This window comes from Mesoplodon mirus, assembly GCF_964341445.2.
Source record: "Mesoplodon mirus genome assembly, chromosome: 8".
Lineage (NCBI taxonomy): Eukaryota > Metazoa > Chordata > Mammalia > Artiodactyla > Ziphiidae > Mesoplodon > Mesoplodon mirus.
This window is the reverse complement of record NC_138984.1, coordinates 99,783,664-99,809,445: the sequence shown is the minus strand read 5'-3', so window position 1 is coordinate 99,809,445 and position 25,782 is coordinate 99,783,664. Positions and strand designations below refer to the sequence as shown.

The window sequence follows — 25,782 nt, the reverse complement described above, 5'->3', positions numbered from 1 at the left end:
ACTAAACTCTGGGCAATCAAAAATGAATAAAAAATAATGAGGAAATGAATTGGTGCTTCCCTCCTTTTCCCAGGATAAGGGGAATGAAATTTATCATATTTCTTTTTTCTAACTTCTTCTTTTGAATTGCTTTGAAGGCATGGTTTTTATTGCTTATTACTTTAGGCTTGTAGTTCTCAATCCTGACAATACTTCAAAAATCTTTGCCTGGGCCCCACTCTTGAGAGATTCTCATATAACTGTTCTGATATGGGCTTTGGGTATAGCTAGTTTTTAAGCACCAATCCTCCTCCTTCCCTCCATTCCTCAAATGTGTGGATAGGTTTGAGAACCACTAGACTAACGGTGGTTTTTCCTGTTTAAAGGAGATAATCAATTTGGGCTTTGTTTTTATATTGCTCTGTTGATGGCTGTTACAACTAAATTACTGTCATTACTATTTCATTGTTAAATAAAGTAAGCAGAGCTTCCCTGGTGGTGCAGTGGTTAAGAATCTGCCTGCCCATGCAGGGAACACGGGTTCAAGCCCGGTCTGGGAAGATCCCACGTGCTGCGGAGCAACTAAGCCCGTGTGCCACAACTTCTGAGCGCGCACACCACAACTACTGAAGCCCATGCGCGGAGAGCCCATGCTCCGCAACAAGAGAAGCCACCGCAATCAGAAGCCAGTGTACCACAACGAAGAGTAGCCCCCGCTCACCGCAACTAGAGAGAGCCTGCGTGCAGCAATGAAAACCCAACACAGCCAAAAATAAATTTAAAAAAATAATAAAGTAAGCAGCCTGTGTTTGAGCTAAAAGAAAAAACAAAACACAAACCTGTAGTTTAAACATAAAAATCAATGAAAATAAACTAAAATTTAAGCTCTCAAATTTGTTAGGCAAAGAATATTATTCATTTTATAATTTTTGCTTTATATAGTTCTCTAAACTGACATTGAATATAATTGTTTTCTGTCTTTATCTTACAAAGAATACAAACGTTAGAAATTCTTTGTCTTTAGGTGCCTAAAATGCATATCTATCAAAAAAATTTTTCGGGGCTTCCCTGGTGGTGCAGTGGTTGGGAATCTGCCTGACATGCAGGGGACATGGGTTCAAGCCCTGGTCTGGGAAGATCCCACGTGCCTCGGAGCAACTGGGCCCATGAGCCAGAGCTGCTGAGCCTGTGCTCTGGAGCCCATGAGCCACAACTACTGAGCCGGAATGCCGCAACTGTTGTGGCCTGTGCACCTAGAGCCCATGCTCCGCAGCGGGAGAGGCCACCACGATGGGAAGCCTGCGCACCGCAGCGAAGAGTGGCCCCCACTTGCCGCAACTAGAGAGAGCCTGTGCGCAGCAGCGAAGACCCAACGCAGCCAAAATTAAATAAATTTTTAAAAATACTTCTCAGTGGGAAGTAGGAAATGGCCATTTTATGTTCTAACTTAAAATTATTAAGCAATTAAAGGTTAACTGAATTATAAGACTAATAATAAAGATTAATTACTTTTAAAGATCTTCAGGGAAATAAAATGAAGATAGCTTTCTAATGCTGAAATTTGCTCAAGATGAAATCCTTCCTGGGACTTCCCTGGTGGCGCAGTAGTTAAGAATCCACCTGCCGGGGCATCCCTGGTGGTGCAGTGGTTGAGAGTCCGCCTGCCGATGCAGGGGACACGGGTTCGTGCCCCAGTCCGGGAAGATCCCACATGCCGCAGAGCAGCTGGGCCCGTGAACCATGGCCGCTGAGCCTGCGCATCCGGAGCCTGTGCTCCGCAATGGGAGAGGCCACAACAGTGAGAGGCCCGCGTACCGCCATAAAAAAAAAAAAAAAAAAAAAAAGAATCCACCTGCCAATGCAGGGGACATGGGTTCGATCCCTGGTCCGGGAAGATCCCACACGCCGTGGAGCAACTAAGCCCGTGAGCCACAACTACTGAGCCTGTGTGCCACAACTACTGAAGCCCACATGCCTAGAGCCCGTGTTCCGCAACAAGAGAAGCCACCGCAGTGAGAAGCCTGTGCACCGCAATGAAGAGTAGCCCCGGCTCGCCACAGCTAGAGAAAGCCCACGCACAGCAACGAAGATCCAACGCAGCCAAAAATAAATACATTAATTAATTAAAATAAATAAAAATAAAAATAAGTTGTCCTCTGTTAAAAAAAAAAGAGAGATCCTTCCTAAAGAATGGAAGACAGGTTCAAAACTCTATTTATTTAGTCACTTATTAATAAGCCTCAAACACACACAGTTAAAATGATATTAATCCTTGTAATCCTGACATCCCATTTCAAAAGTACAAAAAATAAATTTACCTCAGTAAATTCCATCCTGGGTGGAAATATGTTAAGAAGGCATGTGCTTTCGGTCAAATCCCCCATCAAAACCTACCAGATATCTGCTTTTCTGCCATAGCCTTCTCCACTAATCACTTCAGGGCTCATCCAGTATGGTGTGCCTGTGACAGACTTCATTCCTGTCCCCGAAAGACAGATGGTTTGAAGCCGTTTGCTGGCCCCAAAATCTCCCAGTTTGACGTTGCCTGTTGAATCTCGCAGAATATTTGCGCCTAAAATAAGAAATAGCCTCATTTCATTATTTTTATTGGCAATCTGGAATACAGAGTAAGAGAACAAGGGCAGAAAACTACTTAGCAGACTCTTCAATCTGTCTCCAATGTCAGGCTGCTCTTCACCTGCCCAGCAGTACCTGGCACAATGCCAGTCATACAGTCAGCGTGCATTAAAAACTTGTTACACGAACACTGAATATTGAGAGTCACCTGTGTGATTCAAGACCTAAGAAGGTTCTCCCACTGAAAAGGACTGGTGCAAGTGGGAGGCGAGGATGAAAAAGAAGAGAAAGAGGGAAAGGACTAAGAATGTGAAGTTCAGAGAAGGATGAAGAAAGCAGTAGCAGGCTCTTGGCCCCAGTTTCTCTGTCATAAAGTAAGAAGCCCATGTCTATAGATTATTTCCCTGAGGACCTAGCAACTCCTCAGGAACCTCTTAAGGGACCTTCATAATCAAAATTCTTTCATTCTTCATTCTCAATTTCCATACAGTATATTTTAAATCTAATCTAAGCATGCTTTGAGGTTTCTGTTTTAAAATGTCATTTACTTCTATAATACACTTTTAATTTTATTTATTATAAACTGACCTTGATAGCCTGGCTGAGGTGGTGTTGGCAGAGTCCTCCCCTGTAAAGTTACTCTTTCCCCTTTTCCATACTTAGCTCTTTGGAAGAAGTTCACTATGTATAAAGGAGTGAGAAGTTATGCTCCAGGCTTAGTAGTTACATATATTGGGGATTATTCTGCATGGGAGATTTGTCTCTTCTCTCCCATGTATTTATTCAACCATCCATTTCTATCAGTCTGAACACATGGATATTAATTTTATACTTTGGGTTATAATCCAATGACTTTTTGCTCAAGTTGTTCCAGCTTTGGCCATTGGGAGCTCTCTCTATTGGCTCCTGTGTCCCTCTGCCATACCTCAATCATTGCGTTCTTGCTTGATTTGATTTCTGGATTATTTGTTTGTTTCTTAGTATCATCTTACGTTCTGGTACTAGAAGATGCTCCAGGCTCACCTTGTGTATCCCCGGTACCACTTCTAGAATCAGCCATTTCTCCTTTTACTGAAGAATGGTATCAGAAACCAAGATCTAGGAGCTAGGTTCATTTATTTTTATTCTCTATTTTCCCCCCTTTATCATTCTTTAAACTCAAATCTTTTTTCTGGGATTGTAAGTCTAGTTTCTTCTTACGTAAATTATTTCTAATCTTATTTTTAGCTTTTTCTATAAACTACCTGTTTTTAAATGGGCAACTTACTTTACTAGCTTATCTTAGTTTCTAAATTTACCTCAATCATTTTTAAGTCTTCCTAACCTTAATCATATTTTATATTAAAAAAAAAGATTCCCTCTTTGTTTGTTTTTTTTTAATGGCCTCTAAGAAGGAGAGTGAATAGTGGAGAAAATCTGTATTATAGACTGGAAAGAATAGACTGTCCATCCCCACCATGAACTTCTGTACCTGTCTTTCTGTTCTCCCAGCTAATTTCCCAGTCTAGTCAATTAAGGCTTTTCAAAGCCTCTCTCCAGGGAGGGTTAAGGATCCATTCTCTGCATGCCATAAGCCTAAGTATGCCATGGTACCAGTGATTCTCTAAGACAGCACTGCCTTTTTAACAACTCCCGCTGTCCAATTCTTAAAGAAGGACTCTGTCAAAAAAAAGCCACCGTGTCTAAAATATTTAACCTGGGGAAGGACAAGAAACAAGCCAGTTTTTACTGGTTACCAGCTGGGAAGGAACAGTCCCAGGCAGGTCACAGACAGAGAGAGCTATCTCCAGGGAGTAATCACCAATGCTGAACCAACGGCCATCCATACAAAGGGCTGAGGAGAAAATGTATAGCCAGGTTCCCAATACAGTTATCTAAGTTTTTAAAAACTTACTTTGGATATGTTAAAAGTAAGCTATGAAGGAGAGTTTTCAAATATACAGAAAAGCAGACCGAACCGCATATGAACCCCTCACACTATCTGAATCAAATGAAAGACGACAACGCGATCAATCAATAGTTCAGTCCAGGGCTTCCCTGGTGGCGCAGTGGTTGAGAGTCTGCCTGCCGATGCAGGGGACACAGGTTCGTGCCCCGGTCTAGGAAGATCCCACATGCCGTGGAGCGGCTGGGCCCGTGAGCCATGGCCGCTGAGCCTGTGCGTCCAGAGCCTGTGCTCCGCAACGGGAGAGGCCACAACAGTGAGAGGCCCGCGTATCAAAAAAAAAAAAAAAGGTTAGTCCATATCTTTAAAAGATAGACTCTTATCACACCTAAGAGAATGGACAGTAACTCCTTTAATATTATTAAATGTACACTCAGTGTTTTTTTGTTTTTCTTTAAAAAATCAGAATTCAAATAAGGTCCTTACATTGAGAATCACTAATACATCTTTTAAGTCTTTCCTAAAGTTTCCTCCAACCTTTTTTTTTTTCCTTTGTAGTTTATGAAGAGTCTAAGCTGTCTGCCTATAGCTTTCTTATTGTCTAGATTTTGCTGAGTCCATCCCAAGGAGTCATTTAACATGTTCATCTGTTCTATATATATGTTCTATAATTCTCCAATTTGGTAGCTGAATCTAGAGGCTTGATCAGATTCAGGTTCAAAAAAAATTTTTTTTTTGCAAAACTACTTTGTAGATAATGATATAGTCTATGAATAGGAAGTATGTAACGATAGATTGTCTGTGTGAAGTGATGTTAACAGCTATTAATGTTTAGTGCTTATGTCTACTAATCTGTCAGTCATTGTAAAATGGTACTATTCTATCATTCCTGCTTCATTTGTTAGCCAAAATATTTTTGTAAAGGTAAGTTTCCTTTCATCCACCATTTAGTCCTCAGTACAGATCATAAAAGGTCCAATAAAGAAACCCTATTATGAAATAATGAGTTGGTTCCCTAGCAACAATGATCAATTAATTTTTACCCTAGGTTTCATTATGAACTCATAAGTCTAAACTTAAAAGTAATCAACTAGCTTTCCTTTGCCCTCGCCATTTAAAAACTGCTCATTATCAAAATTTAGGAAATACATAAAAAGTAAAAAGTATGCAGGAGAAAAACAACTATCACTCATTCTGCCACTTGGAAATAATCATGTAGAGATTGTAAAATTAAAGTATGACCTAGAAGAACAAACTTGAGATCATACTGCTTTATCCAATTTCATACCTTACATTTTTCTTATCGATATATTTCCCCTATAATGTTTTTAAATCAGCTTGTTTTCAACCTCCTCATTTTACTGGCAAGGTTAGAGGAGGATCCGCTTGTGGGGTAGCTCCCCTTGGTTCCTTTACCTTATCTTATTATCAGGGGTAAAGAGAAACTGGCTTGAATAGAGATTATTCCTAATAGAATAATTCACAATCAAATCATTTTCCTATGTGTTTTTTTAAAATTGAAGTATACTTGACCTACAACACTATGTTAGTTGCAGGATATACAATATTGTGATGCAGCATTTCCATACATTACAAAATGGTCACCGCCTTATGTGGCTCTTTAAGCTTTAGGGTTTTGAACTTGATAGCTGAGGTCTGCCTAAGCTGGGTAGACCCTGAGGTGAAAGACAGGCTCCTATTTCTTTCAGATCATGAGCCATGCTGTCATCCTCTAAGACTCACTAGTAAGGTCCATTCTTTACATGTGATCTGGCTCAGACATTCTGCAGCAGATCCTACTCTGTGACCAGACACTGGTTAGGAATGTTCTCTTTAGCCTGAATATGGCCATATTCAGGGTGTGATATACCACAGAAAGGAAGTAAATTCCTGGTAGCTCGTAAGAGAACCTAGAAAGACCAATGAAAAAAAATTTTCAATTTATTATTTATAAATGTGTGTTGTGTATTTGTTCATTATTCTCGTCAAATGATTGAATAAAGTGATCTTTATATTCGGGTCACAACCTGGTTTTTACAGAATGAAGCCTCTCAGTGTGCTTTGCAGTACAGTTTTATGACTCTCAAACTTACATACCTCCACCACTATTCTGTCTCACTTCATGCAGTTACCTTATGTAACTGATCCATGAAAAGAGTTGAGTTTTTGAGTTTTAAAAAGTGAGCTTAACTGAGTTGCAGTTTATCAAAGCTCAGTCTTGGTCTCTCTTCTCATTCTCTCCCTTAGGTAATGAGGTCCACTCCCTCAGCTTTAAATATGATCTCAGCATAAAGTACATCATCACCATAACTAACTTTTGAGTGCTTTCTAGGTACCAAGAATGGTTTTAAGCATGTTATATGCATTAACTCATTTAATCCTTGTAAGAATCCTGTGAGCTGTTCACTATTATCACCCTCCTTAAAAATGAGGAACTGAGGCACAGAGAGATTGTCTCGTCTAGGTCACACATGTGGTGATGGATAAAGCCTGAATCTGAATCAGGTCAAATTTAGAGCCCCTATTCTTTTTTTTTTTTTTTTTTTTTTTTTTTCTTTTTGCGGTATGCGGGCCTCTCACTGTTGTGGCCTCTCCCGTTGCGGAGCACAGGCTCCGGACGCGCAGGCCCAGCGGCCATGGCTCACGGGCCCAGCCGCTCCGCGGCATATGGGATCCTCCCAGACCGGGGCACGAACCCGTATCCCCTGCATCGGCAGGCGGACTCTCAACCACTGCGCCACCAGGGAGGCCCTAGAGCCCCTATTCTTAACCGCTACGTTCGAATGCCTGTGCGCTATATGTGAAAACATGTCTCATTTTCATGTTCATTTGAACTTTACTGATCCTGTGAGCCCCAACAGGGGAGCTTCCCTCTTGTGGCGACCTGAACAACACAACTAGCTGGAACTGTTTTCCCATGGTATTTTAAAGGTACATGTATTAAATGTTGAATTTCTTAACCACAGCACATGTTTCGTTAAAAGAAAAGAACTGTGTACTTAAAAAATACCTCATTACTTACCTTTTATATCTCTATGAACAATCATGTTACTGTGCAAATAATGGACTCCCTCCAGAATCTGACGTGTGTATTTCCTAGTCACATTCTCAGTAAGAGCTCCATATGCTTTTAGTTGGTCCTTAATTGAACCCTAGGATAAAAGAAGATGAAAGAAAACTTTAGTATGGTTTGAAATGAAAACTACTAGTAAATCTTTATTTTTAAAGATGTGTACATGGGTATTTATTATTCTTATCAACTGAATAAAGTGATCTTTATTTTATTTTTAACATCTTTATTGGAGTATAACTGCTTTACAATATTTTATTTATTTTTAATTGAAGTTCAGTTGACATACAATGTCATGTTAGTTTCAGGTGTATAACATAGTGATTTGACATTTAAATGCATTACAAAATGATCACCACGATGAGTCTGGTAACCATCTATCTCTGTATAAAGTTATTACAGTATTATTGACTATATTCCTTATGCTGTATATTACATTCCCATGACTTATATATCTTAAAACTAGACATTTTAATTTGGAGCATCCTAGTTCATGACTGGGAGGCTTTAATTGGACAGCACAGGAATTCTCAGGAAGGACATTATATGCCATTAATTTAACATAAAGCTCTACTATATTCCCTGACTAGAATTGTGGAAGGAAGCCTTTAAAACTTTTCTTTGACTGATACCCTTGTTTCTATGACTATGCCGGTTCTATCTCCTGTTCCTTGCAACTGTATTCTTTAAAATTCTCCAGTGCTTTTATCTTGCATTGTTTTTACCCTGAATACATTTTCGACTTTCCTACTTGCTCTTCTGTATACGTCCTACTTTAATTTTGTTTTTGTTCTTACTCTGTTTTTAAAACACAGTTTTATTGATACCTGCAAATTTACTTCTCAGGAGAAAGAATGGGTATGATTAGAAGATCAGAACACACGTGAGATTTTAAAGTTTTTCTTTTATATACTCACCATTTTAGTTCAAAACGTGAGAAAATTTAAAAGGAACTTCTAATTTTCTTACATGTTTTACGCAGGATGAGGTGCCATCTCTGAGAATAGGGAATCAATCTGGTGAGACATAGGCACCTGAATTTTGAAAAAGCTTCCCTGCTGACTCCAATGTGCAAATTTGATACATAATCACGACTTTAAAAGATGGAAATAAAATGCTTCCTGAGGGACAAAATCTTTTAGAGATAACATATCCAAACGTTCCTGTCTTTCCTTGAGTGTGGTAAACTGTGTACTTTGTCATATAAAAATAGATCCTTGGATTTTACAGGTTTAGCCATTTGCTGTTTCCACTATTCATGAGCAACCCCTGAAGAGACAGCAAGATGAAATTCTGCTGACCCCAACTTGCAAACACGCATGGAAAGCCTTAGGCAGTGAGTGAACCCAGACAACCAGTCATACCTATAACTCAATGCGGCTTGTTCTTCAGTCAACTTATTATGTCTCTACTTGCAGTAATGCACAAAATAACACAGCTAGAACTGAGCTTTCCAAACTATAAGCCCCCAGATACTTGTAGGCTGCAAATGAGTGTCAGACTTACAGATCCTCTGGGACCTCGGGCAGCTGGGCCAGTGGCCCATGCTGCTAACAGCTCCATCAGTGTAGTCTGTTTACTGCTGTGTAACAGGAAAATATTACCCTCTTCAGTGGGAACAACTGGAATGGGCTGGAAAGCACTGTGTCAGATAAAAACTGTGTGTGTGTGTGTGTGTGTAAGAGTAACAGAGAGAAGTCAACTGCTAGGCCAGGTATTGGAAATAAAAGAAAGTTATGGTTCTAGTGTGAAAGTAGTTCAAATAGACTAAGGAATGGAATGTTATGTTGGGAAAAACTGAAGAATGGAATGACAATTTTGGCAAAGCTTGAATCCAGGGCATAAAGGGGTCCATTATACCAAATTAAATTAAAGAAATTATATAGCATCATTTACAGACTTGGAGATTCAGGAAAGTCTAGGAACATCTATGTCCATCCCATATATGCCATGGGCTTGCCGTACACATAATTCATTTAGATTGTCAGTGAACTATCATTAATTTAGTAACATGCTTTTCAAATTCAAGGAGTGATAACCTAGACTTTGAACAGACAGCTCCTTTACAAAACCTAATGAGAAACATGATCTAACGCCTCTTCCTGAATAGTTCTAGTTTAGTCTTAAGATTGCTAAATATATAAAGATTACCCATATCTCCATTTGCGATGTAAACTGGTTCTAACCAATGAGCCATTTTAATTAATTTTATCTTCAACAATCTGGGTCTCTATTCACATTTATTCATAGTTATTTCCTTATTTTTAATTTAAATATTTGTTGCACAAACAGTAATGGGAATCTGAATAAGAGAAAAGTCAATCACAATCCCAACATAATACATTTTCATTTTTTTAAGTTTCTTCTGTTCTTGTCCAAATACAGATACTTTTAAAAAATCATTACCAATATTAAAAAGCATTTTATATTCTTTTCCTCTCTCTAAGTACTTCCTCCAACTTTGCTACATGGGCTTCACAGTTTTAATTTTTAATATATACTCCCTTGGACAATGCCATCATAATTTACTTCCACTGGGGGAATTGATATTTCCACTTTTTCCATCACAGATAGTACTAAAATAAAGGTTCACAGCTTTCTCCTTCTTTTGGATTACTGCTGTAGACTAAATTTTAAAAAACAATTTACACTGCCAACATAATCTTTGAAAATAAAAAAGCAGCAATGATGAATAACAGTGGTGTCCCTATAAACAATTATTCATGAAGATAAAAATCAAAGTAAAATTTACTGTTGCTGTTGTAAGACCGAGGATGGTTTAAGACCATTACAATTGGCCTGTATTCTCAGGCCTCACATCTGGGGATTCAACCAACTGATGATTGAAAATATTTGGAAAAAAAAATTCCAGAAAGTTCCAGAAAGCAAAATTTGAATTTGCTGCACTGGCAACTATTTACATAGCATTTACATTGTAGTTGTAACTATTTACATAGCATTTACAGTGTATTAGTTATTATCAGTAATTAAGAGATGACAAAGTATATGGGAGGATATGCGTAGCTTATATGCAAAAAATACTACACCATTATATAAAGGACTTGAGCATCTTTGGATTTTGATAGCCGTGGGAGGTCCTGGAACCAATTCCCTGGGGATACCGAGGGACAACTGTACTATGAGATACTGATCCACAGTTTTATTGATCCATAAGATTAAACTGCAACCTGTACATTCTACATGCAATTCTAATAAGCTATTTCCTCAAAGACCCATAAATCAAGCCTTTTTCTAACATATACTGCCTATTATAAGAATGAACGTATTTTTAAGTGAGTAAATATACCACCATCTTGAAAATCATTAGTATTAGAATGTACTCTACAAATACTAAAAATAATGAAGAAGGAATGACAGAGTTTTTTGCAAATCACATTTTTCACCTCCCAATGAAATTACTGACTCAGGCAATGACTATCAATCTGTGTTAAAAACATTAGGTGGATGGTTGAAAAGGAACTGGATATTCCTATGTGCCACTGCTGTAAGCCCAGATTACTTTCTGGTCTTCAGGAAAAAACGAAACTTTACAATGGAAGAATCAGGACGTCAATCATCCTAGTCAAGCAGTCAATCTTGGCATCACTACCAGTAGAACAACCAGAAATTGTACGTCTCCTAATGGGATGCCCAGCATCATTTAGGATGCATGCAAATAAATGCTGAATTGGAATATAATTTAGATTTTAGATCTAACTTGGAGTTTACAGGAAATACAGGGATAAACGAACAAACTAAACACCACCACGAGGATGCAAGGGGAGAAATCTATGAGATGAGACTGTCAACAGAACAACTAGTTTGGTCTCTTTCTTTTTTTTTTTCTTAACGACTTTATTGGAGTATAATTGCTTTACAATGGTGTGTTAGTTTCTGCTTTATAACAAAGTGAATCAGCTATACCTATATGTATATCCCCGTATCTCCTCCCTCTTGCATCTTCCTCCCACCCTCTCTATCCCACCCCTCGAGGTGGTCACAAAGCACCAACAGCTTGGTCTCTTTGTCAAATCTGTCACCTAAAACTGTTCTAGATTAAAAGAGGAATAAGAGACGCAGCAGAAAAATGTAATGTGTGGTCCTGGACTAAGTCCTGGTTTGGATAAACCAGTTATTACAGGTTATTTTTAGGGCATTTAGGGAAGCCTGAGTATAGACTGCTATGATGTCTGTAACCTATTTTCGTATACTTTAGTATCTTTAAAAAATGAGCTAAAAAATACAAAGATCGATGAAGAAGACAGAAAATAAAATTATATTACCCAGTTCTCATTTAAAACTCTTCCAAAATGTCCTTAACATTTTATAATCAAAGTTTTGTTGTTTTTCTTTATTCTCAACTAAGACTTTAAATAGAATATCTCTATTTTCAAAGGATGTACTAACTTACCCCTGGCATATATTCCATAAATATGGAAAGTGTTTTTTCTTGGGGATCCCTCAAACAGCCATAATACTGAACAATTCGCTCATGCAGCAAGTTTTTCAACAACTGAATTTCACACTCAAGTGCATTTACTTCCTGAAAGACAGAACTCACTGTTAAGTCTTTACAGCATTGCTAGTAAAAGCAAAAAAATTCTAACTTCATGGACCATCAGGGTGATTTCACTCTGTAATTTTCACTTCCCAAGGAACAAACATTTTAAAGTCTCTATCAATAATAACTATTGTAACAGTCCTTGATGGTATGCTAAAGCAACACTAAATCACATTAGGAATATAACTGAGTACTAAAAGAGAAAAATCCATAGTACAAAGCAAACAAACATATCTAGTTATCTATTTTTTTTTCAAATAATTTGTATTGAGGAAAAACAAAAAATTCTATTATGTGTTATATTTATTTTAGTAAAAATGCTTCTGATAATGTGACAAAGTAGCTTATGCAGTGATTCTTACCTTGCTGGTCTCAGGGCTATCTGGGTCAAACTGAACTTGCTTAACAGCCAATTCTCTTCCTGTATCAACATCATAACAGAGGTAGACCCTGCCAAAGGCTCCCTGGCCAAGCAGTTTGCCCAATCTCCAGTTGGTTGGAGCACGGGGTGCTAAAAAAGAACATTTTCTTAAAATGGAATAGCCCAATGGCACACAATGGTTAAGGACTACTGCATTAGTGATATCCTTAATTGAATATGCTTGGATATTAAGGGAAAATCATGTTCATCCAAATTCATAATGATCATCATCTTTGAAAACTGTAAGAATTCTAAACCCAAACAAGGTTCAGATCCCTATGACTAATTTTTTCCAATGAGACTTTTTTCACCTGATTATAAACGTAATAGCATCTTTCACTCAATTTAAGATGCCACTGATTATGTAAGATGCACTACTTCTAATCTTTACTGCAGTAATATCTGTAGTTAGTTTTTCAACTGCCTACAACGTAGAAAGCTGGAAAGACCATCGCTCTCATTCTAACAACAGGAAATCTCGAAAGCAGTCAGCGGGGGGAAAAAGCACATTATATACAGAGGAACAAAGATAAGAAATACAGCAGACTTCTCCTCAGAAAGTATACAAGCCAGAAGACAATGGAGAAATAACTTTAAAGTGCTGAAAGAAAAAAAACTGCCCAGAACTCTGTACCCAGAAAAATATATTTTTCAAAAATAAAGGAGAAATATGAGTTTTTCAAACAAACAAAAGCTGAAAGAATTTATTACCAGTAGACTCGTACTACAAGAAAAGGTTAAAAACAATTCTTCAGGCAAAAGGAATTTGATACCTGACAGAATCTTGGATTGACATAAAGATCTACAGAAATAAACTGGAGGTATATTTAAAAGACATTCTTCTCCTATTTTTAATCACTTTAAAATATAGTTGTCTAAGGCAAAACTAGCAGCAATGTAGTGAGTAGCAGATATGAAAGTAAAATATGACAACACACTAGCACAAAAGAGAGGAACTCAGAGTATAAACATACTGCTGCAATAAACATCTTTGAGCGTGAATCTTTTATGCATTGCTTACATGATGAAGTTCAAATACTGCACAATCCAGCCTTAGTCACCATTCTAATTCTACTTCCACTGTTTCAAGTAAGATACCCTCCACTTCAGCCAAAAATGAACTATTCCCCGTTTTCAGAATATATCATGGCCTCTTGCGCACGTCACCTCCTTAACTGGTGAATTCCTATGCACATCATTCTCCCCGTTAGATTACATCTTAGAGGCCATATTTGAAATCTCAGAGCTAAGCACTCAATAAGGATATGCGGAATGAATGAATGAATGACTAATTGGTACCAATTTTCCTAATAAAAGCAAAGGACAGAATCATTTAAAGTAACAGCAGTAATACCATGCTTATACCTGACATTACAACCACCTTTAGAAATACCATTTTTACCTCTTTTGAGATTCTGGTCTCACCATGAAGACTGGCTTGGTATTTATTCTTTTTTAATACTATAAAATTCTGCAAAGGCTCTGCTACACATTTCACTATGCTAATTTCTATTACTCACAGCGGCTGGGTGGGCTGATGTCCGTTACAGTCAAAGTAGGATTGTCTATGTCACTTCCCCTTCTTCTTATTCGACTCTCATCATACTCTGGGGTAAAGATACTGCTTCCACTACTAGTGCTTAAGGAGTGGTCTGTAGGACTGAAACTCACAGGAGACCGGAAGCTGGTCCCCTGGGTCCTTCTAGCTCTTGGAAAAGTTTTACGACCTACAAAGTGAAAACAGAATTACCTTGCAACTTTTATTAATATATTATAATTAAAAGTATTTAAAATTTGTAACATAAGGAACAGAAATTTGTTCTGTGACTAGGCCAAGAAACTAAAACAGCAATTATTTGATTATATGTTTTAAACTTAAGAATAGTATTTTTTAAGAGTGCAAAGAAATATCTTTGTTAACACTGAATCATGAAGTAAAAAATAAAAATACAAAGAAGAGAAAAGTGAAAGCAGAAATGAAAAGTGGGGAAAAAAGAAACAGAATCTGAATATAAATTCAAATAACCTCATGTTAACACACACGCATTCATAAAAGCATAGAACTCCCTCAGTTTTGTATAAAAAGGAGAAAAAATATATTTTACTCTCATTTCCAATAATGATTTAAAATACAAAATAAAAATTGGAAAGTTTATAGGCAGCAATTTTTTTTCCTTAAAAGGACAATTCAAGTATGCATTTCAACATCAAGGAATAATTTTCTAATTAATACCATTTTTAACCACTCCTTTTTTTTTTCCAGGGGAAAGATAAGTATTATGAGGTAAGTTGGCATAAAGCTGTTATTGTCGTTTTAATTATGATCCAATATCTTTAAAAAAAGTTTTAAGCAGAAAACTAAGTGATATAGTAACAAGTTTATTTTTCTGAGATTTTTAACAAACTGTTCTTTGATCTAATAAACTTACCATCATTATAGTCTTGATGATGATATGAAACATGATACCTCCTTGGATATGTTCCTCCTTTTCCAAATTTCTCAAAGATAGGGTTATCATAGTCTATTAAGACACACAAGAAAGTTGTATACAAGTTATACAAAAGTCAAATATTTCCAATGATGAAAAACACATTTACTCATTTTTATTTGATTTTTTTAAAAAGTCCCCTCACCCTCCCAGTCAAAAGATTACTCAATGACATAACATTTAAACATTTAGAATGTGAACAGTCTAACCTGAAAATTCCTGATGATTATCTGGGTAGCTCTGGGCCCTAGGCATTCGTGATTTTGGATAGCTCTCTCTAAAAGTAGAAAAAGTCTTGTTATTTTAAGACAAAATATTTAAGACGTTTAAAAAAATCTCTATGTAATACCAATATCTATCTGTATGTATGTGTATATATACATACATACATATATAAAATAACATATATTTTATATATACATACATATATACACACACACATACATATATATATACATATATACGCTCTCTCTGAAACATTAACTGAGAAAGGGGGAACTTCTTTTCAAACACTTATTTGGTACATGCACCACAAAAAGCCTGGCTTTTAAAATTAACCCACAGAGTACAGTGGTAAGAATGATACATTTTGGAATTAGAGATGCATGGAAACACCTGTGTTTCAATCCTAGCTCTGCCACTTAAACTAGCTATTGCAACCTTGGCAAATCACCTTTCTGAGACTATTTCTGCATTTGTAACAAGGAGATAATAATGTCTAACTCATCAATTTTATACCTCAGGACAGTGTCTTTCAAATATTAAGTACTCAATAGATAGCTTTCACAACACAATTTCCCTGAATTTCTTAAATGTTTTAAATATCTATCTTGAGATAGACATGGGCACAGACAAAGGTTTCATGTACATGGGTAACAAAAAATTAAACATAAAGTTCCATACAATATTAGTTATATTTTCCAAATTTGCTTTCATAGACCAATTCCAGAGATTAAATAGGTCATGATCTTAATAGAGATATTGACTTTGCATGCTACAGGTGAACACTGTCCTATTGAGACCAAGAGAGAGGGAGCACTTGTAACCAAAAATTCACAGGTGCAACTTGCCCCAGCTTATATTCCTGAACAGTTGTCTCACAAAAGTACTTAAACTTTAATTGAGCAAAATACTGGGACATAATTACCAAGAATATATGTTATTTATAATTTGGTGCCAGAATGAACATAATCCTGAAAGGTGCAACAACTCAAGAATCTCCAAAACAAATCCTATTATGAAAAATTTGACAGCAGCTTCACCAACACAGGTTTAAAAGTAAACGTACATAAATTCTAAGTTTGCCCTTAGTTTCAAACACAATTTAGCAAGCAGGAAACTCAAAATATTATAATCAGATATCATTTTAACTAAAAAAGATACTGAGCCCATGAAGTTAAGAAATTTGTCCAAACTGAAAAAATCAATTTGCCGTAAGTATAGATGAGTATCAACTACATTCCTCTGAATGTAGCACAAAAGAGTTGATACTTTGACATGTTATATATATGCATATTTACCCACATATATTAAAAAACAAAAACTACAATCAACATTACCCATCCAGAGGGCTATCAAGTGATGGACAACTTCCTGAGCCAGAATTTTCAGGGCTGCTTAAAGATAATGGGTCCAGCATCTAGAAAAATAAATGGGTCCACCTTGAGTCTGCATGATATAACCAGAAGTTACTGTTTTTTAAAAACAGCTTTATTGAGATATAATTCATGTATCATAAAATTCACCCATTTAAAGCATACAGTTCAGTTTAGTGGTTAATATTGAGAATGTATAACCCTCACCATAATCTCAGAACACTTTCAGTACCCAAAAAAGAAAATCCATATCCAACAGCAGTCATCCCCAGAGTTATTCTTTTTTAAATGTTTTAAAAATAGTTGTCCTTGTAGGTAGGCTACAACTTCAAAATTTCCTAACAAAAATAGGAATTTTCTATTTCTTTCTCTCTGGATTATTATCTAAATAATTAAAAGCTAAAACACTTCACATAATTTTGTTTACTGAAAACTGAACAAAGGCGCCACCCAAATTGAAACAAATGACACCATGACTGCTACATTATTAGAAAATGTAAACTCCTGTAATAATATAAGCAGCCAATGTAATGTTAAGAGAACAATAGCAAATCCATGAAAATACTTCAATACCACAAAACTTTAAAAAACATTTTAAAATGTTTTAGAAAGTAGACAAACCTCAGCTTCACAAAGTTAAATATTTATAGTTTTATTGTGTCTTTCAAATGTTAATGTATAAAAATCCGAATGTTAATCCCAGGATTATAAACAAATGCATTCATTCACTTATGGATGAGCAACGTAAGAAAATCAGCCTTATTCCACCTTTCTTTATACATGAATGCACACAGACACGTAAATTAGTGGGGTTTTTCCTATATTTCTACTATTTTGTTCGCTTATAAAGGAAGATATGGGATTGGAGAAGAGGTAAAACAAATACCCCCTCCGCCATATACCTGCCAAACCACACTATTCCCTGACAACATCCCTTTAAATGAAATTAAAAACCACATCCAAATTTTGCTTACTTGGTCCATGCTCTCTGGAATGAACTCTCCTTCACTGTTGATACTGGTAAATGACCCATTCCGGGCAACCTGGTGTAATTCATCTGGAATGTATCCAGGGGGAGGGGAGCTTCTATCTCTACTAGTGGGACCTCAAAGGAGAAAAATTATATGATTTTATAAATTCCAGCAGGGAACCAATTCTTGTTTTAATTAAATATACACTCAAAATTTCTGGACTATAATACAAATGCTTTTAGCAACTGAAATCTAGTTTTTATTAAAGCTTGTCGGAGCACTCATGTCTGTAAAACTTCAAATGTTTTTATTCCTTTCTAAACTCTCACCTACTGTAATTATTAACCTTATTGTAATATTCACTTACATTTATTAGGTGGTATGTTCTTCTGACTGCTGACAACTGCATTATGAGTATTATATTGATAATAAAGACTTTTAGATAAATGCCACTGCTTCTGCACTTCCAAAGGTCACTTGTACCCTGGTATATGTTACCCCTTAATGTAATTTATGGAAGGCATCATGATGTAGCGGAAAGAATATGGGCTTTACAGTCTAACCTCAATTTAAACCTCAGTTCCAGTTATTTACCAGCTCTGTGTCTTTGGGAAAGTTATCCAGTCGCCATGAACCTGTTTCCTCATCTGTAAACATGGGACTAAATCTCTCCTTTGCAAGGGTGTTGTGATGGCAAAATTATTCATAATGAACATATGCTGTGCACATCTGTCTACATGATGTTCTTTTCATTGCTGCTCTTTAATCTTTAGAAACCTAAAGTGAGGTTACTTCTTAGTCATTTAGTCAACATTAGAATGTTTCCAATTTGGAATCCTGGACTTTATTCTTGGGTACTTAAAATTAGGCTTTTGGTGGCAAGCCATATTCCTGGAATTTAAATTTCTTCATAGTTTAGAAAATTAGAGAATCTAATACAGTTCATCTAATTATGCTATGTTTATTAATACAGTTTCTCAGCTTTCCTCCTTATTTTTTGAAATTAAACTATAAAAAAGATATGATGAAATCATGTGAGCATTTGAGTTCTGGTCAGATTTAAAGCAAAAAAGGCTGTTGCCTCATGTAAAGGGGTCACTGTAAATACGTGTCGGCATTTGTTAGTGAAGAGATAGGGAGAAAGAAAACAAAGTGATTATCAAGAGATATGCGTGAAAAAGATAATTTTTCTACACGGGACTCCAAAATTATTAGGAACTACTGAGCCAGTGGTTGATTTGGGCTTTGTAAGAACTATGATCACAATGTCCCTAATATTTTTATTTCTTCCATATGCCCCTATTTATAAACGAAGATAAATATACTCATTATTCGAAGCAGATAGGGAAGAAAAAAAGCTTAGAAAATTTCTTCATCTTCTTACTTAATAACCCATTTTTTGGAAACTTTGTTATTAATAGGTATGCCAATGCACTCTTGGTCAAAACCTCCACACCAGCATATACTCCCATCCCAAAGGAAGTTCTTCCTCTATCTTTTGTAAAAATAATTGAAGGAGATAATGATCAATACATAAGGAAAAAAGATAATGGTCGTATCTATCAAAGCCATTTCAAGTTTAAAGAGGTGCCAAGAAAAGACTAGTAAATTTTATACTTTACAATTTCCAGTTTCTTCTTATGTTGGCACTGAAGTCAAACAAGAATATTTATTAGTAGAATAACAGTGAGACATTCAGTACAGTTTTACATCAAAATGAATTTAAAATGTCAATTTAATGTATTTAGCTTGTTCTGTCTAATGCAACTAAGATGAATTAGCAATTTTTTACTTTAAAATGATAGGTACTATAATGATAAGAAAAAGGATAAAGAAAGAAGTGTATGATTAATAATAGTCATGCTTTCTAGTTTGAAAAGCAAAATGTAGTTTAAAAGTATTCTCTCAGGGACTTCCCTGGTGGTGCAGTGGTTAAGAATCCTCTTGCCAATGCAGGGGACACAGGTTCGAGCCTGGGTCTGGGAAGATCCCACATGCCACGGAGCAACTGCGCCCATGCACCACAACTACTGGGCCTGTGCTCTAGAGCCCATGAGCCACAACTACTGAGCCCTTGCGCCACAACTACTGAAGCCCGTGCACCTAGAGCCCTTGCTCTGCAACAAGAGAAGCCACCACGATAAGAAGCCCAGGCACCATAAGGAAGAGTAGCCCCCACTCGGCACAACTAGAGAAAGCCCATGCGCAGCAACGAAGACCCAACACAGCCAAAAATAAATAAATAAATAAATTTATTAAAAAGAAAAAAAGTGTTCTCTCAATTGACTGCTACAACAATCCCATGATTTAAAGATGAGGACAATGTTATTGGTCTCAGGTTAATTATAGAGCTGGAATTTGAATTCAGGTACCCCTAATGTTCTTTCATCAAAAATTTAAATTATATCAAAATGCATCCAAATGAAGACAAGCAATTTTTATTTTACTTGTATATTATCTCTGCTGGTCATACTTCCAACACTTCTGAAACCCAAAGTAAGACAAAAGACAGACACTTAGAAGGAAGTAGTCATAAAAAAGCTTTTGGGTACCAAAACAGAAGATGAATAACAGATTTTTTGGTTGGTTCACATGCTAATTTAATCTTTTCTTTCATGACTAACAATCCTCTTCTATCACCAGTCTTAGATTCCCTTCCTGCTTCCTCCTTATTCATCTGTTTTATGTCTCCTACTTCCCCCTTTAAATCCATCCCTCACATATGTTTTCATGCTATCTTTAATACTCATATTCACTGCCCTGTTAAAAAGATTTATAACAGTGTTTTTTGAGCAATGAAATGTTTTTATCATATAAAAATGTAGATTATCAATGTTTTATACAAATTGAAGAAGATACACAGAACTGGGGAGTTCAGAGCACCTCTGCCCAGCCTATGCCTCTCTAATAGGCCTCCTTTAAAAAAAAAAAAAAAAAAAAAAAGGCACACAGGATCCGTTTTTCTTTTTACCATAAATTTAAATATAAGTGTATTTTTAATGACTAATAAAGTAATTATAAAACATAATCTGGAAATTCTTAGCAATCTTTCTTTTGGTAGCATTCTTGGCAATAACTAAAACTTAGAGAAAGGTTTATGAACTTAGTCCATCCATTAATTTTAATATGTTAGAATTACTTCTTTTAATTTTTTTCCCTTCAGCTTATTTGTACAATTAAAACGCTCTTGAGGTTTCCTTTTAACTTGTTAAACATCAAAATACCCTGGGTATATAAAGAAAGGAAATATTTAAACTGGAGACTGCTAATCGTGTAATACTTGACATTAACTTTTCAAGGGACATCAGATACCAGAACATAGTTAACTGAACTAAATTACAAAGAGTACAGAGATAGGCTGCTATTTATCAGGATTATGTTTAGGTGTTGCCCTACTTTAAAGGATGGAGATGAAACCAAGAAATCACCCATTTCATGATTTTGACGCTAGCTTTCTTACCTACTATAGAAAGTCTTTTTTTCCTCTCTGCTCCAAATACTGTGTTATCCAAATCTTCTAGTGATGGCAATGGCTCTAAGTTAGTAGCCTATGAAGAAAAAAAGATTCATGCTATTCTTCCCCTTTAGGGCTTTAATCAGAATCCTTTCCCCTACCAAATATAACCCAGGCATTCTATGTAACTATGTTTCATATATTGACTTTTACAAGCATTAATCCTATAATCCTCACTGAAAAAAAAAATCCCAATTCATACCTGTGTACTTCCATTTATTACAAGTAATATTTTGAGGCTCTTCATATGAATACTACGATCCAGCAGTTCCACAGCTTTGTCCAAGTCATCTTGGGTGGTTAATGGAATCACCAACTAAACAAAAGGGAACATAGGAATTGTGTAGCCATCTCACCAGGTCAAGTCCTCCCAGGAGCATCTCCATTACTATGGAATTATAAATCTCAAAATACCTTGCTCTTTGATTTGTCAATATAATGAAATTCTGAATGAATACATGTATCTAGATTGTTTTGCTCTTCCCATCCTACCATCGCTAAAATCATAAAATGAATATGGATTAATAAATTTTTTTTCTTTACTGAACATTAAACTCTTCTAGAAAACACATTTAAAGATTAAAGATCAATTTTCTAGGATATTTCCATAATATTATTAAACTTAAGCTATAGTATCTTCACCTCAAAACAGCATTAAGGAACATATACAAAAACTATGTAAAATAAAAGTACTATCTTTTATCAGCATTGATGAAAGTTTTACTTTTTTAATAGCAACCACAGATTCTCGTCCTCACCCTGTATGCTTACCAACATACAAAATACAATGAGCATCAGTGACGGATGCCATGGAGGGGTGCCACCAGTAATGTACCTGCAATCTACAGCCTACCTGGCGCTCTTATCTCTGACTTGACCACTACAGTCTAAAACAAGTAAGCTAAATGGGTGAGCCATCCTACAGTAACCCCTGAATGTTGAAATCTGCTTTCATTAGTCCTCTCTCATGGATCAGATGTTTTAAGGGACAAAAGCACCTGAACAGCCTGTGAGGAAAAAGCATGATTCATACTACTAAACAAAATACTTCTTTTTTAAAAAATGTAAACTTAGTAGCTTAAGATGACTTTGTCAATAATCTTCAAAGTACATTCCGTTTCATTGAAAGGACAGGATAAAAACAAGTGAACATATTCCATACTTGTGAGCCGGCACTAACTAACACAGTATATAAGCCAATCAAACATAAAGGCCTAGTTAGTTAAGGGTCCTCTACAGTACAAATACCTTGCGGGTAAGGACTCCCCCTAAGCCAGCAATGAACACAGAGCACGTCAAAAACCAAATACTTGGTAAATATTGTTTAATAAATATCATAGGGTAAAAGCTTCATCTGCACCCAAACCCACTAGCTGACATGGTGTGCATTCATTCTCCATAGATTTCTTTATGAAAACTATTCCTTGTTTTAAGAAAGGCTGCCAAACACAAATACAAAGCAGAACTAATGTGAATTACATCATACAATCTGCTTACATTTACTTACTCTGTACTTGAAATTATATTCCCAATTTCTGTTCATATAGCTAGTTTTTTTTTAACATTTTTTTTATTAGTTTCTGCTTTATATAGCTAGTTTTATACTGTCACAATTTAGCTACTATCAGGCCTTTTTTTCTCTGTGAGAATTTTTTTCTAATAAAAAAAGAATATTAACTGGTATCATAGAACAAGTCTGATCTACTTAATTAAATTCCTTTCATTTTCCTATCAATCATGAACCATATTGGTACACCTTGTCCCCATCTTTAATAGTTTTTAAATTATATTTTAAGCACTAGAAAACATTTTAAAGCAATGAAGAGGATTGTTCTGCCAACTTTTCAGTTAGGGGGAAACCTGAATGTTTACTTTAACTACACATTATTTATAATTGGATTGTTTACTTCTCCAAGATACTGCTGCTTTGGAAGCAAAAGACACTAATTTAAATCACAGTAACAAAGTATGAACATAAATGATTCCGCTCTTCTTTAGCTTACAAAAGTGAAATCTGGACATTCTGGAGTACCTGGAGTGGCACCCTGGACTACTGTCTGTATCACTGATGTAATCCCTTATATGTACTGAGATCACTTATTACAAATTTTAAAACAAGGACTAAGAGTCACGAACAAGTTCCACCCTACCTAAATTATACTAAATAAGTCACCCAATATTTCCCTGCTTGGTGAATTCATTTTGGCCTCATTCATAAAATCTATTTGTCTCTGGCTTATTACTGATAAATCCAGTTGTACGTTAATAAAAATCATTTCTGGAAAGGAAACTAAAAATTAAGTCCAAAACCCCATTAAATAGAACCTAAATTTGAAATAAGTTAATTATCTTCCTAACTTTACATAGTGAAACATGAAAACTGCCCATAGAAAGGCTTGTCCTCCTCTACCTATCTAAAATGGAAAAGGTCTTAGAAAACCCACTTACTTTTGCCTGCACACCCCCATTTATCTCCTGTGACAATACACACACACCCGACACTTTATTAGATAAAGAGTAGCCTAACTCACAGATCCAACCAATCCCAGCTTAAATTTGCTTGTTTCAATTCTGGCAAACCAGAAGTTTAAAGTCTTTTAGAACAGAGGATTTTATATTACACGAGAAAAAATATTTATAGAACTGGAAAAGCAAGCAGTCTAAATGAGTTTTTAGCTTGTCTACAAGTCCACGAAACTAATACCCCTTGTTAAGTCTTTCCCTGGTGCCCCCAGTGTCCAAGGACATGCCCTGGGCTTGTCATGATGTGAATCAGGACATGGTTAACTCACAGAATCACAGATTCTCACAGAAACTCAGAGTTGCAAGACAATTTTAAACAATGTAATGTTCCCCCAATGCCTCCTCCACCACATTTCTGCCAAGAGGCTACCCAGCATACTGGCAAAACCACTCTCAGAAATCCTTTAGAAAGCATGAGAAAAAGAAATGGAAATGGAGACATTTTCCAATTTTTAGACAACGGGAGAGGGTTCCTAAAACTACAGATCAATTAGCTTGATGTCAGTCCTCACGAAAACCCTAGAAAAAATTATATGCAGGCACCCCTTGTTTTAGTGTGCTTCACTTTACTGCACTTCACAGATACCGTGTTTTTTACAAATTGAAGGTCTGTGGCACCCCTGCTGCAAGTCTACTGGCACCATTTCTCCAACAGCATTTACTTCCCTTATGTCTCTGTGTCACATTTTGGTAATTCTTCCAAATATTTCAAACTTTTTCACTATTATTATAATTGTTATGGTGATCTATGACCAGTGACCTTTGATGTTACTATTACAAACAGATTACAGTTTGCTGAAGGCTAAGATGATGGTTAGAATTTTTTAGCAATAGAAGTATTTTTAAGTAAGATTTTTTTAGACATAATGCTATTGCACATTTAAGAGACTATATTATAATGTGAGCATAACTTTTACATGCACTGGGAAACCAAACAATTCATGTGACTAGTTGTATTGCAATAGTCACTGTATTGTAGTGGTCTGGAACTGAACCTGCAGTATCTCCAAGGTATGCCTATAAACAAATTGGGAGAACTCAGAAAACAAACAGCAATTTTAGGAGCTCAGACAGGCACAATATGAACAAATCATGTCAAACTAACTTCATTTTTCTTGACAGAACTACTAAGCTCACAGATCAAGACAATATTGTAGTCAATGTATCTTGGTATTTGAAAGTTTTCCATGATACAATTTTAGACCAAACAAAACCAAAACAAAGATATAACTGGGTTCCTTAGAATCATAACATGAGATAAAGATTCAAGTATGTTTATAAAAGATACTAGGAAACACGGATTGGGGAATGGGGAAGACAGGGAAGAGAAGGAGCCCCATAAAGGGTATCCGATCCAGCTAGTTACCACCGTGGGTAAGCGGGGCCCACCCATCCCCACCTCCCACCACATCCTTGAGCCTCATATCGCCAATCCCAATTCCCCACCGCCATATGTACTTCAGCTTACACCCTACAGCCATACCTCTGAAAAGCCCTCAGAGTCTCAGGGGCTGGCAGATGGAAACCAGGCCAGCACAAACAGAAATAAGTATCACGAGAGGGCCAGGCAACAAGAGGTGTTCATGGCTAACTGAAAACCCAAAAAAGTATTTGAAAAATAAAACTTTAAGGTATTACCACAGTATAACACTCACCACTTTGTTCAGAAATATTATTTGGATATGGATTTTTACTTTATCAAAATATTTTCCACTTTCAGTTATAAGTGGTTTCTTGAGACAAGCTACATTAGCATGTTCTTTTGCTTTAAAATAATAATTCATTTGAAAATCTAGTGTTTCAAATATGTTTATTAGCACAATGCTCTAACATTTGCAAAGTATGTTCACATTTTCTCAAATTAATTTTTACCGAGCTTTCCACTGTCACTCCATTCCCACTGACACTTTTTCTATTCCTGACACACAAGTCTTTTCCATCTTAGGATCTGCGTGTGCTCTGTTCTCAAGCTGCTCTGTCAGGAATGTTGTTCCCCTCAAACTCTCTGCAGGGTTGGCTTTTCATACTTCAGATCTCAACAATTAAATATTACTACCTCACTCAGCTCTTCCTTAGTACTACCTAAATAGGACACCTACTGCCCTTGTCTTTATCATAACACTTTACGCATTTCCTTCAAAGAACTTCATCTATTTAAACAATTCAATTATTAACTGTCTGCTTCGACCACAAGTCT

The 25,782-nt window shown here is 36.2% G+C and overlaps 1 protein-coding gene across 1 annotated transcript in view; it reads right to left on the bottom strand.

Moving 5' to 3' along the window:
- The window catches only part of MAP3K2 (mitogen-activated protein kinase kinase kinase 2), a 92,836-nt gene that overhangs the window by 10,403 nt on the left and 56,651 nt on the right, over positions 1-25,782 (bottom strand). The window contains exons 6-16 of the mRNA XM_082630064.1: positions 21,265-21,378; positions 21,009-21,096; positions 17,552-17,682; positions 16,542-16,621; positions 15,192-15,259; positions 14,923-15,015; positions 14,014-14,220; positions 12,435-12,583; positions 11,923-12,054; positions 7,464-7,593; positions 2,374-2,551 (exon numbers count right to left, since the gene is read on the bottom strand). Coding sequence (XP_082486190.1) covers positions 2,374-2,551; positions 7,464-7,593; positions 11,923-12,054; positions 12,435-12,583; positions 14,014-14,220; positions 14,923-15,015; positions 15,192-15,259; positions 16,542-16,621; positions 17,552-17,682; positions 21,009-21,096; positions 21,265-21,378 — 1,370 coding nt within the window. The remainder of the gene's footprint in view (positions 1-2,373; positions 2,552-7,463; positions 7,594-11,922; positions 12,055-12,434; positions 12,584-14,013; positions 14,221-14,922; positions 15,016-15,191; positions 15,260-16,541; positions 16,622-17,551; positions 17,683-21,008; positions 21,097-21,264; positions 21,379-25,782) is intronic.